Genomic DNA, 13,837 nt, shown 5'->3' with positions numbered 1-13,837 from the left:
TGCAGCTGCCCAGTCCACTTCCCTAAGAACATTTCACCTGTTCAGTTTTTGTGCTTTCCTTATAGCCAGTCCTATGGAAACAAAACCCTTTAGGTCAGGAATCCTAGGCAGTGCCCTTCAAAGTTTTCTTTTTATTTCATAATAAGGGACAAAGATTATTATTATCCATAAGGTCAAACCATAAACTACTAGTAAAGCAAAACAGGTATGTTGAGCTATAAGAGATCAAAACTACAACAACAGCTATAGATAAGGTGTTCCTGCCATGAAGGAAGCAGGAAAACTTCTTTGGAGTATGTTTCATGTAGAAGTGTCCACAAATTATCCACCATGCATTTGTTCAGCATACCAATCTTTGTAAGTATTTCCCTTAAAAAAGAAAACCCTAGAAATAAAGACAATTGCTTATGTAAGCAATTTCACAGTCCAGTATTGTCTTAGCAGAATGGAAAGCAGTTGCTTGGTACTACATGATTAGTCCACTGAGGTTAATTAGTGAACTATTCAGGTTTTGCAGGAGCCAAGGAGCTAAGAGAGGTAATCCAAAGTTTGGACTGAATTATTCTGTCTCTTGTAGGGACTCACAAGTGGAGTTTACAAATTTCCAACCGTACTGAGAGCGGTATAGTTTTTTCTTTAGAAAATTGCAGTTTGGAACCAATTTCAGCAATACATTACAACCCTATGTTATAGTTGTGAACTACCAAGTTATCGTTGGTAAGGATCCTTCACAAGTCAAGAGCTGGATGTTTAATTGCCTACATCTGGGATTCTCATTTTTCTCAGTGTGTTTAGTCTCTAATTTAGGGCCCATTTTCCAGGCCTCCAGTCCTTTTGATTCGTGTCCTGTGGATCTGTCTCACGTAAGAAAGAACAATCCACGTTGAGAGAGATTCACCATATATGCACTCAAAGCATATGAGCATCTCTCTGTAGGTAGCCCACATGGGACAGATTATTCCTGATAGCTCAGGGGAAGGCATGAATAGGGTGCTGGTGACTGGGTGTGTACATGCTACTCCTCGGGGTACTTTGGCATTGGGGGCATCCAGGTCCTTCAGGGAGGCAGAGAGTGGTGACAGACTCACAGGTGCTGCCGGGCTGGAGCCAGGAGAGCTGAGAAGTGGCTTGCTGGGATAGTGCGTGCTGGGAGAGAGGAAATACAGAGCCTGTTCCTAGCTCTGCCCTTGATCTAAGATACTATCTGTGTCCAGTGTCCATCCTTGTAACTCGCTTTCCTGCTTCACCTGTCTGGTATCTTCTGTGTAACGATTTTAGGTTTGCAACTGTCTTTCAATAGCTGTATACTTAGAACTTCTGGTTGAAAGCGTCAATTTCAGCTAAACTGCAGAGTCAGAAATCACTTTGTCTTCCCTGTCCACCACTCTTAAACAAGTACTGTGAGGTGGGAGAGGCTTGAGTGGAGGATCCAGGCTTGGATATTTTCTTTCATCTTGCTCTGTTTTTATAGCACTTTGTTTGGTTCCCAAAAACAGCTGTGATGAAAAGAGATCATGAGATAACTACAATACAGACTGGTGTTGTGTCACTTTATTTTTAAAATACAAGAAAGAAATGCTGCACAACATCTTTTCATTGCTCCATATATTTACTATTAAAATATATATTCAAGCAATTGCATCTTTGCTGTGGCTGAGCACCTGTCCTGGAAGACATGTCCTGTGTTTCACCGCTGGCCCTGTTTGTCAGTGTTGGTGGGCCTGAGAAGCACTGAATTGGAGTTTTGTGTTCTTATGAATGAAAAATGTGCAAATAAATAACAATGCTGCAGACCTCACCTGAACTGCTTACTTTGCCAGAATCAAAAACACGTGTATGTGGAGACTGACTTAAACCAGTGGTGTATTAAATCAAAGAGTAATATTATGTGTGTAAAGAATTATGAAAAGGGCTGGTAAATGATGTGCTCAGAAAGGCTTTATACAGTTAGGACAGAGAATTTATCAGTGTTTTCAGAGCAAGAATTGAGGCTTTTTTGTTCTTCTGCAGGAGGCAAGTAGCACCAAGAGATAAGTTGGCAGTTTGCTTGCACTAGCCTCTGAAAGAATGCTTGGTTTGCTAAATCTTTATCTCTTCTATTTTATTCCCCAGTTATGAATTCCATGTGAAACCTAGAAACCCTCTCGGTGAAGGTCCAAGTAGCAGTGTTGTGGCTTTCAGTACTGAATCAGGTAAGAACCTCCAAAGGTCTGACCATCACTTACAGTAGCTTTAGTGCCCATGTTTGTGGGATGTATGACAGGTTCTCTTGCTTCATTTTGTGTCTGGTCTTGCTCTTTACTATCTCCAGACTGGTTTTTAATACTGAACATGTTATGGTAGTGCCTTGAAGGTCAGAGGTCAGTCTGAGAACAGGGCTACGTTGTGGGAGGATTTAAGATGGCCAGACTGCAGGGTAAAAAAAAGAGAGTACAGAGGGTTTGACTGGTGTTTGTTACAAAGAAACCAACATTATCTTTACAGAAGGTCAGTCATTTAAGATTAATATACCTGACCTTTTTGTGTCTATCAAACTCATTCATGACTTCTGGATGGGGAACATGAGGTATTTGTTTGAGGTGGTCTGTTTATAGGCTGTTTTGCTACCTGTTCAATAAGGCTGCTTTATAAATAGTGATGTCTTTTGGCTGAAATAAGGATTAAGAAATAGCAATTGGGAAAAGTCAGTGTCCCAGTATGTTCTCTTCCACCCTGTTTACTCTTGAGTGAAACTGTTAAAGAGGTACACACGAGCCTTTTGACCATTGATTGGTTCTCAGTTAAGTCTTATATGACTCAGAGGTGAGAATCAGAGCACCTTTGCTGTCCCTATTCCAGTTCCCTTTGAGGTTAACTACAGCTGACCTGTTGAATTTCTACAAGCAAGAAACCATCTTTTGTGTAGAAGTGTTTATTGCTTGATAGTACTTAAGGACCATACAAAATACCAGGTCTTTAAAAATACTTTCTCAATTGGTGTTTTGAGCCAGGTGTAATAATATAATAGTCTTCATCTAGTGCTCTCACTGATGATGAGAGTTTTGGCTAGGCAAGGGATTAGTCAAGGAGGAGCTCAGACTTTGCCACACTTATTTAAAAACTTTGAATATACTCTTTGTAATCTCAGATTGCTAAAACTGAAAAAATATTTATGCCAAGTGCTGTTTTCATGAGTGACAAGGCTTATGCTCTGTATCCTGTTTTGTTTGGACAAATTAAGTGGTCAGTTATTGTTGTTTTTTTCTTAATTGCACATATCCACTTCTTTCTTTTGGGCTTGCTTAGGCAGGTTTCGTGTGGCAAGTATTATAGATGGATCTCTTTTATTATTTAAGCTTTGCAATTGAAAGTTTAAAAAAGATTAAGTATAATTGGGTTTTGCTAGTTTAAACTCTTGTTTTTACTAGAAATACGTTTGACTGTGTTGTCCCATAAAAAAAGCTTTTTAAAAGCTCATTGATACTGTAGTTTCACATAAGAAAAATACTTATTTTAATTGAATACCAAAAATGAACTTTTCTTCCAAAACTCTCTGTTTCATAGATTGCAGCTTATGTCAACTGTAGAAAACCACTTACTAATGCTTTCCCATTGACATATTGGGAAATTTCATTTTACAGTATCTGATTGAATGTCTCTTTTCTTCCCCTAGCGGACCCAAGAGTGAGCGAACCAATTTCAAGTAAGCTTTTTGTATATAGTATCTTCTGATCAAAATTTTTGCAGAACTGAGATGAGATAGCATAATTTTACCCAGTGGGGTAAGGTGGCAGGCAGGCTGCACTGCACCAACTAAATGAGTTATGCAATCATGCAGTGTTCACACATGATTTCACTCCTTCCACCCATACCCCTGGTAAGCCAGGCTGCTTGTTTACCTGAGCAGCAGAACACAAACAATGTGATGTGGTGCTTCCAGGGCAGCTGGGATGGCTTCAAACCAACATACACAAATGAGCCAAGGACAGCTTTATATTTTCTCAGTCTTGTCCTTAAAGCAAAAGAAAGCTCTCTAAAATGAATAAGCTACTCCACACTTTTAAAGTGAGTTATCAGAGGACAACTCAGAGGATACTGTTTATCTGCCATTGTGTTTTAGAAAAAAAATTCTGCTTCTGAAGGCTTGATCCAGCTCTGCTTTAGGCCACCTACAAGACTTGCTGTCTTCAGTAGGAGGTGGGCTGAACTTTTGAAGAACAGCTGACATGGCTCAAGCAAATTGGGCTGCTTTTTTTGCACTTGTAATGGACATCACTTTGACAAACACCAAGATGTCTTTCTTTCCACATATGTCATGACAATTTTTATGTGTATTTCTATTAAATCACAAGGTTTGCTGAAAGATGACAGTCCTGGCTTGAACCCACTTAAAAACTGTAGCACACACTTTGTAAATGAGAGTTTCGCCAACACACATTGTCCCCCTAGCAATGCCTTAGAATTGAGCTTATTCCAACTGGCACCACACACAGAGAGCAGAAGCAGTTCACTGTGTCTATCATATCTGCACCTTTTGGTGCTTCCTTGAAATACCTGTAATGTTCAAAATGCAGGTGACTGGTGCTGTGGTACATTCTGCTCCATCAAGGTTTCTAATTCTATTTATTTGCATATATTTGTTGTACATAATGTTGTAAGCAGCATCATACTTCAGCCTATTTCTTCCTCTCCTGCAGTGGGAAAGGATGCTATCTGGACTGAAATCCCATTCAATTCAGACACCTATTCAGAATGCAAAGGGAAACAATATGTAAAGAGGACTTGGTATAAGAAGTTCGTAGGTGTGCAGCTTTGTAATTCTTTGAGATACAAGATATACCTCAGTGATTCACTTACAGGTAAGAGATATTCAAATCAGTGTTGTCATCAATATATACTCCTTAAAGATATCATCATTCCAGACCTAAGATGAGTTCTGCTAAAGTGTGATGAGGTATGTTCAATCTAGTCCACAGACAGATTAATCATAAATAGTAATCTGCTTGTGCTCAGTAATCATTGATGTCTTTGATACTGAATTTTCAGACTCAAGACTTACTTCTCTGTGATGATCATCTGATTTTAAGTACCTGTTAGTAACCTGGGATTCATATGGAAAGTTGATAAAGATCAAGTATCTGCCAGTAAAAGGTAGCTTGGAATAGTTCTTAATTAGAGGATTGGGATGCAATTTTAGACCAGGAATAAGCTCAGCAATTTCCATCCCATTTGGTAAAATCCAGTTGCTTCATTAATGTCAGGCTTATAAATACATTACTTCACTCTAGTCAACAGGTTTTAGTCACCTGATTTGACTTTTTTGTTTTCACTTTCCCCATTTTTGCTAATTTTTTGCCCCCTTCTTTTTCTTAGATTTTGTTTTATTACAAACAGCAGGCTCCTGGCCTTATCTTCTCAAGTTTTCTTTGGTGTCTTAAGGTCATTAGAGTGTCATATGTCTAAGACCTGAATCAAATGACATGTGTTGTGTGTAGGCTGGGGAAGCAGCCTGTCAAAAGTGTTTTTCAGTTAGTTGATAGTTAAGCAGAACTTCGTCTCTCATGTAGATTGTGTGAGCTATATTTAGAAACACATCAGCCTCTTATAGTCCATCTTTTAACAGAGCTGCATGGACAACTCTATCACAATGGCATTAGTTTTATATCCCTAGCACAAAGAGTATAGCACAGCTGTGTATGGAAAATGTTTTTTGACTGCAAGTTAGTCAGTATTTTCATCACATTGAGTTGAATTTACTAGGAGAAACAGTAGCTGAAAGAATCAACTTTCCTAACCCAAAGTTGCCCCATCTGAGAGCTCAGCACCTCAAAGGAGCAGAGCTCTGGCCTCTGTATGTAGGAACATGGAAAGTGAGTATCAGGGGAGTGTAGGGCAGCCTGTTCTGATATAATTTTAAGCTGCCCAGCCTTGCACCCAGCACCATTCACCCATGAGCAGACAAGGAAGGGAAGTCCTGTCATTAATATTAAGTACAATGCCTCATACCTAAATAATTTCTTAGCAATTATGTGAATAGAAGTGACTCTTTTGAACAGAGGTATCTTTCTTTCAGCTGTTGCTGTACTAACCAGCTGTGATCAAATGACAAACACTGGCAATGAGGCACAGTGTATCACAAAACCAGCCAGAAGAGGAAATAGCAGTGCTAATCTAGCAGGACTAGACTTCAGCCCTAAATCAAGTGAATTAACACTGTAGTGAAAACCACTTCAATCTCTGAAGAAAAGTTTAATATATCAGGAGCCCATTTTCCTATTTGCATTAGATTGTTTTTGTTCTTGCTGGAAGGGTGGTGATTTTACTTGGCTGGATAGAGATGATGGTAGACACATTGTATGCCTTGTACTCACTAAGCCTGGTTCTTGCACTTGAATTGTTAAAATCAGTGCTTGACCAGTTTTCACAATATTTGAAAGAATTGTAATATTGTCATGGAAGGAGAGCTGCTTTTTGCCACTTTTCTAACTGAGACTGTCATTGCATGGGGCTGCATATGTGAGTGAGAAAGTTTCAAGTTTGAAGCCAGGCTCTGTTCTGTTGTGTTCCACTGTTACACCTTGTCTCCTTGTGCCCCTGAGACAAGTGGAGGTGTATCTGCTAACACCAGCCACCTGGGCAGCGTGTGCCAGCATTGAAGGGCTGCACTGAAGTCCATGTTCCACCTCACACTGAAATTATCATCCAAAGCTTTGCTGTTTAAGCAGTGTAATGAACTTGAAATTTGGGTGCTTTGCATAAGGCAGCCAACAACCATATCTTTGTGTGTTGTTTTTTAGCATTATTCTATTGCAGAATTCACAATGTATAAAACAAAAATGGTACCTAATTTTCTGTAAGACCACCCATAAGGGAACACTTAAAAAAAAAAAAATTTACTCCATACTAGAATTTCTATCCCCAAGAGAAAGGTTAGTTTAGTCATTTTTTAGCTGAATGTTTTTCAGTGTGTTCCCTTACTACGGAAAGAACTGGGCAGTAACAATTTAATAGTCACTGAGAATGCTGCTAATTTATGTATAGCAATTGTTTGTATTACACGTAAGTTATTCTGTGGGCCAGAAGAGTATGTGTGTGTTTGAAAGTTACTGTTCTTATGTTAGCCATAAAAATATCTGGTTTATTCTGTCTCTCATGAAGACAAACTGATCTATGTTATATATGCCAGGACTGTTCTATAAACCAGCCTCTACCGCTGACCTCATTTAACAGTCCTTCAGAGCAGTCACTGTAAGCAATCCAGAAAAGCAGGCCACCTAGGGGGGGAAAAAAAAAAATAATAAAATTTTAAAAAGGTATTTATTGAGGAGAGGAAAAAAATAAATTCTAAGTGTGACCTTCAACAGCCGGGGAAAAAAATGCTGTTTTGGGCAGCCTGAATGTTCTTAATTTGAAACCAAAAAATTGCTGAGAGGAACTCCCTCTGACCAGTTCTCCAATGGAAAAAACATGCCTGCAGACAAAACTAGACAGTAATAAATAATTTTCTAAAGCTCGAGAAGAACTGTGTGCACAGAGGCCATCATGTGGAGGTGAGAATTTTTGGCAAAGTACTGATCAGATCACAAAAATAGGAGAAAGAGAGAGCTTATTGGTAGGCTCCTCTTTTATTGATTGCACTTGAGGGAGCAGTATTATAAGCCACCTCTCTCTCTCTCAAACAGCCAGACTGGCGGAGATTCAAGGCTACAGGACACCCGACATCTAATTGAGTAACCAGACTTTCTGCTTAGCTCATGCCTGAGTACTGAGCCTATTTCTTGATGCTCTCACCTTTCCTTTCAACCTCACAACCAAAGGCTGAACATAACAAGAAGTGCTGTGAAATGAGTTTAGAAAAAACAACAGGTTTATCTGAAAATGTTTTCTGCCAAGGTTTGGGAAGATAATGTAGCATGCTTTCCTCCATCTTCTGAACTGAATTTTACTAATGTCTTGCAAATCAGATCAGTAAGTAAAAACATCTCTGTCAAAACTCCTTCACTGTGAATCCTCTTGTTAACAGGATAGATGCAGCTCATAATGTCAGCATGTGCTGCATGGGGCACTTCAGACCTTGTTTTCTACTCAGCTGCAGTCAAGTGTACTGTTAAACAATCCTGCAAATAAATACACAGGCACACCTCATGCTCTGGATAAGCAGTTACTATACCAAGGTCATCTATTTGTTAAAGTGTTTCTCTTGTGCATATATGCAAAACTGTCATGATTTATAAAACATGCCTTGCCTGTGTTATGAGGTGGTCTATAACTATTTTTTTAAGTACTGGGGTCTTCCTGACAGGGAACCAAACCACCATTCCATTCCCAACACTAGCAAAACTTACCTCTCTTTTGATACAGTCAGGATGAGGTTCTAGGTAGTAATAGAAATTCACTTATTGTATTAAATGTAAGGGGGGAGAAAAAGTACATTCAGGTATAGATTTTGGCTAAGGAATGGGGCACTTTTGTCTACAGCCAGGAGCACTGTACTTGGAGTACCCACATAACATTCTAATTTCAGCTACAGATCCTGAGAGGAAAAGAATCGTAGCATTCACCTTGGCTTCCCCACCAAGCAAGGAGCACAGCCCATTGCCTTTGGTGGGTTTTGGAAATACCCCTCACTAAACTGTATATGCATTTTCAACTTTGCTGCTTCTTTGCTTTCAGGAAAATTTTATAACATAGGAGACCAGAGGGGCCATGGAGAAGATCACTGCCAATTTGTGGACTCATTCTTAGATGGAAGGACAGGACAGCAAGAGGATCTCCCAGTCAAAGACGGTAATTCCTTACGCCAGTCTCTGTAGCAAACCTTGACAAATCCTTTGTGTGTTTCTTTTTCCTGCTGGTGTATTCAGGGCCCACTGCTGGGCTGGGTGATGGAAAGAGACTAAGAGCTTTGCAGGCAGAAGAGAGTCCAGAAGTTTTTTAATAAAAGCAGTGACTTAACTGAAATAAGGTTATGACTCGGGTTCTGTTCAGTAGTAAACAGCCTCCCTCCTGTTTAAAACATTCCAACAGATTATTCACAGTTGGTATTACATATTTAAACCCAACCACAAACTTGAATTTGCAAGAGAGGCATGAAGTGTTATGTTCAAACTAGCAAGGTTGATTTAAAGTGCAGTAAATCATCAGTTGGGCATTAAACAGCTTTGTTTGGTGCTAATGAGAAACTAAAAAGTTATTACTGGAAAATATAATTCATACTGCAGTAATTCTGTGTGCACTAATTTGAACCGGGTGCTTAGAATTCCAGTCTGATCTAAGTGGGCATGGGACTGGATGTCCTAAATGCAGCTGTGACCTGGCTGTTTCACACACATTGCTGAGGCTCGAGTGAAAGAAAATAGTATTTCTGTCAGCTGAACTCCTGCCTTGCTTGTTAGCAGCAGTGCCAGGGTGAGGTATTCCATTCCCCTGGGGAGTAAGAGGGCAGGCTGTATTGACACACATGCCCATGCTTAGTGTGTCATGGAGTCTTTTGCTGAGAAAACTATCAAAACAGTTTTCAGTACAGCATCAGTGTGTTGACCAAACCTTCCCTTATGTAGTGCTCCATTTATAAAATACTGACAAAAGTACAGAAATGCAACGAGGTAGGTGTGGGAGATTAAAGTGAAGCACCTAAATCTTCCACCAGCTTTTCAGAAAACACAGTAGGTGAACAATGTGAAAGGTGTTCCTTATTTGGATTTTTGGGTTTGTTTGTTTTTTTCAAAGAGGGCTTTGCGTATCCTTTCCCAGTCAGTATTGCCCATTTGTAAAGGTATTTTGTTTATATGAAGGACTGTCTGAATCCAATTTGGCATTGCCAGGACAGATGACCTTTCAGATTTTTTTTAAATTAAAACAAAAACAAAAACAAACAAACAAACACAAAAACAAAACACACACACGCACAAAAAACAAACACCAAAAACACCAAGCCCCAAAATAAAACCCTTCTATTTAAAAAGCTCACTACCCCAGCTTAAAAGACACTTAAAACAAATTTGTTTTCAGCAACTGCAGTGGATTAATGAGCTACATTCATTTTTAGGAAAACAAAACAAAGCAAAACCAACAAAAAAAAGACAACAAAACAATGGACCAATGCTCCCACACACAAATACACACACCTCTTCTGCTTGTATTTCTAGTAAATGAACAAAACAGAGGAAGGATTGCCCATTGTTGCTCAGTTCCTCCCTGGCAGCAGCACATTTATCTACATACAGTTGACCTGAAGAGCAGGGAGAGCCTCTTGACTGCTGTTGTGCATCAGTTGCAGAGCAGCACTTCGTGTGCACACGTGCTGTAGCAGCAGGTGTCCCTGCCCATACAGGGGAGCTTGGATCTAGATGCTCTTTAAGATCCCTTCCAACCCAAACCATGCCACACTTCTTTGATTCTATGCATACACACAGCTACACATGCACACTTTAGCCACACAAACTTAGGATGAGCAGAGTGTACTCGGCACTAGTTGCTGCCCTCAGTTTCTAACTTAATGGTTTGAATGGGAAGCATGCATGTTGTCACACAGAACAGAGCTAATGCAGGAGGTTGGATCTTTTGCTTGAAGATGGGACAACAGCATGAAAAACCCCTAACTGTCAAGGTTTATTTAGGTTCCCTGCAGTGTTCAGGCTGCTGCAGTGAGGACTATTTCACCATCGTAACTTTGCAAGGAGGAACAGCCTCCTGTTTAGAGAAGATCCCAGCAGCAGCCAGAGGCGGGGAGGAGGGCAGTGGTGTGGACCAGCTGGCACTCTTCCTGGGTGCATGCTGGGAACACAAGTCTGGAGGGGAGGGAGGATGCACCTCCCTGGCTTTGGGCTGCAGCAATCCCAAGAGCTTGTTTTTGTTTGACTTGGGAGGGCAAATGGCAGCTGGTTCAGGGTGCTCATCAGTGGCAGGGCAGCAAGACTGTGAGCAGTGGAGTCACAGCTTAGGGACTAGCTTAGCCATTAACTGAATTGTGTTCAGACTTCACGGAGAAAACAAAGGAAGGTGTGCAAACACAGCTCTTGTTTTCTGTTCCAGGATTTTTCAGAGCAGTTCGTCAAGAACCTGTCAAATTTGGAAAAATAGGAGGGGAGACTCAAATCAACTACGTTCGCTGGTATGAGTGTGGAACATCAATACCTGGGAAATGGTAGATGCCGCATCATCTTAGTGAGAAGGCCCAGCACTTACCACCCCCACCGACTGCCAAAGGCAGGCTGAGAGATGGAAATGTTTATGGCACACCTGGCACTTATGTAAGGTTGCCAATGTGCAAGGGTTTATCCAAGTCTAATGCCAATACTGCATTAATTGTGTAATAGCATAGGCTGCTTACTGTAGTTATCCAGTTTTACAAATTCTAGATTAAAAATAAAAAATCCCAAAAAGGCTAGGGACATGTTGTAGGATAATGTATAGGGAAGCTGGCTCCCTATTCTTAAGGTATGGTTTATGTGGTATTTTAAAAGATAGGGTGTGTATATTATTTATCACAATGTTGTAATAAATGTTTAAGGCACAGTTATGGCAGAGTTGGTTGTGGAATGAAATGTGTGTTAGTTTTTAAATATTCACTGGTTTTCTTGTAACATGCCATAAGCTACCTGTCCAGATAGGTCTGTAGTGTCTCCCCACTCATAAATTATAGAAAAAAACCCCTAGGATTTTGAATATGCTGCCACCAGTAAACTTGAAGCGCTTTCTCCTTACATGTACAAACAGTTTATACTCCTGCCAAAAACACTGACGTCAGTTGCAATACATGCAGCTTTAAACTACCAGGTCAGTGGGTTGGTTATTTTTTAACATGTTTGTTTTCAAATGCTTCAGCTCCATCAAAACCGCATGTTCCGCCTGTTGCTGCACAGTTAGAGCCACCGCCCCAGAGCTGGGCAGGGGTTGGCTGGTGGGCTTGGTTTCCCTCAGTTAAAGCAAATAGGTATGTACATACACGGAACAAAAAAAAAAAAAGCCAAAAAAAACCCAAAAAAACTGGCCTCCATGGCTGTGGGTTTTCATGAAAATGTCATTTTTAGAGAAGGAGATTTACTGGCTCAAAAGCCAAATGTACATACAGTGCAGGAGAACTTGAAAAGATACATGAAATAGCAAAGAATAGGCTAGTTATAACAGCATAACCAGGCTTACTTTTAAAAACGGTGATTTGAAACATTGTTCACTGGGGACAAAGGGGAAATAGTGGTAACTGAACTTTAAAACTGCTTTACAGTAATTTTCATTAAAATCTCCCTCAAAGCTACTTGTTGTACTGCTTGAACATCTATGAACTAAATAAAGAGATGTAGTTTTTTTTAAAGGTGTTATTCATTACATTACTATTATATTGAAAAAAAATATGGACAGGAACACCCATATATATATATAGTAGAAATAGAAAATGCCTTATAAAGTACATTGCAGGTACACTGTACTCCTAATAAAATATTTTTAAATCAAGTGTTTTTCTTAGTGTTTTACATGAAAAAAGGTTAAGTTTCTCAGCAAATGCTATTATTTTAGGAAGTAGTTTGTGAAAGAGGGACAGGTTATCTAGTGCAATGAACACTTGATGCATTGGGTCTGACACAAGCCCAAGCAGCAGTGACAGCTGTGGCTCGCGGGACAGCACAGCTGATGTGGAGCAGCACCATGTAAGGATGCTGAAGGTAGGAATATTTGCACTCACTTCATTTTCTAATTTGTCTTGATTAGAGTTCAGGCTTGGCCCAGTTCGCTTTAATTCCCTACTTAGTTTTATGTATTCCTAGAATCCGTAAGATGGAAAATATTAACTGTGAGAATGTTTTGCCCTCCCCTGTTATATAGTCCATTGAATTTCTTAAAGCTCTGGATCTGCTTTTTCTTGGCTCAAAATTGAGCCACTAGAACTGCACTCCCAAGTTTTTCTGGGTGGCAGAGAACCTGTGGAAACTTGTTCCTTTTTAAGAGTCCTTTTTTAAATGTACATTTTTGCTTAAATTTTCAAGTAATAAAACAATTCTCCCCCTGCCCTTGTTAAAGTAAAATTTGTAAGGGGCTCTAAGATTTTATATTTTGGTTCTTATTCATTTGGTAAGTGGGTTACTTGGCAGTTAATAACAGTAGACAGTGCAAAACCATCTGCTGCTGCACAGCCTCTGCAAAAGCAATCACAATTTGCAACACTCCTCCATTTACATACCTAAAAATGTCTCTTCTCCTACCAATGCAAGCACCACTGATCTTAACCTCAGTATCTGCACACCCAGCATGCACACTTGTCATTTAACTATTTTCTTCTTCAGTATTACGTAAATTCTAAACCAAAGATGACTCAAATAGTAGATTCAGGGTTTTTATTAGTTTTCCATGTGAGCATTACAATTTATAACACATCATACCTAGTTTTACCTCCAGAATGAATCTAACTTAGTACATCATGGTATTAGTAAAAACAAGCCTGATAAATGGGCTAAACTTCCAACTAGCATCTTTGACATTCTGGCTTGCCTTGTTCGAAGGATACAATCACTTTACAGACATTTAGGTAGTGTTTCCCAAAAACAACCCAGCCCCAAATTAAACTAGGAAGCGGATACAATTGAAAGCAGGAAAGATCTGTTTGGTCTTTCCTCTCCCCCCTGCGGAATTTAATTAACAGCTATAGTTCTGCCTCATTACAGTTTTGGAATCTCAGTTAAAAATCCTGGAGTCTGTTGGGATGGAATCGTTGGTGCGGGTGGCACGGGCGGGGCAGCACCTCCTTACCGGTAGCCAGGTCCAGGCTGGGTGTAGCCCTGGGGGAAGGGAGGCCGGCTGCGGGCATAGGGGTTGGGCCCGGCGGGCGGGGGGGTCATGGTGCTGCCGGGCGGGGGGGTGAAGC

At 40.2% G+C, this 13,837-nt stretch overlaps 2 protein-coding genes across 2 annotated transcripts in view; one reads left to right on the top strand and one right to left on the bottom strand.

Annotated features, from left to right (window-relative positions):
• The window catches only part of ABI3BP (ABI family, member 3 (NESH) binding protein), a 31,271-nt gene extending 19,788 nt beyond the window's left edge, over window positions 1–11,483 (top strand). The window contains exons 6-10 of the mRNA XM_009993346.1: window positions 2,113–2,192; window positions 3,653–3,682; window positions 4,677–4,838; window positions 8,653–8,766; window positions 11,014–11,483. Of these exons, the coding sequence (XP_009991648.1) occupies window positions 2,113–2,192; window positions 3,653–3,682; window positions 4,677–4,838; window positions 8,653–8,766; window positions 11,014–11,129 (502 nt within the window). The 3' untranslated portion in view covers window positions 11,130–11,483. The remainder of the gene's footprint in view (window positions 1–2,112; window positions 2,193–3,652; window positions 3,683–4,676; window positions 4,839–8,652; window positions 8,767–11,013) is intronic.
• A 2,235-nt stretch (window positions 11,484–13,718) lies between these two features.
• The window catches only part of TFG (TRK-fused gene), a 19,106-nt gene continuing 18,987 nt past the window's right edge, over window positions 13,719–13,837 (bottom strand). The window contains exon 8 of the mRNA XM_009993392.1: window positions 13,719–13,837. Coding sequence (XP_009991694.1) covers window positions 13,719–13,837 — 119 coding nt within the window.

The sequence above is a fragment of the Chaetura pelagica genome, unplaced genomic scaffold (genome assembly GCF_000747805.2).
Source record: "Chaetura pelagica isolate M959 unplaced genomic scaffold, ChaPel_1.0 scaffold101, whole genome shotgun sequence".
Taxonomy (NCBI): Eukaryota; Metazoa; Chordata; class Aves; order Apodiformes; family Apodidae; genus Chaetura; species Chaetura pelagica.
The sequence above is the reverse complement of the archived record's forward strand: the minus strand, read 5'-3'. Positions and strand labels throughout refer to the sequence as shown.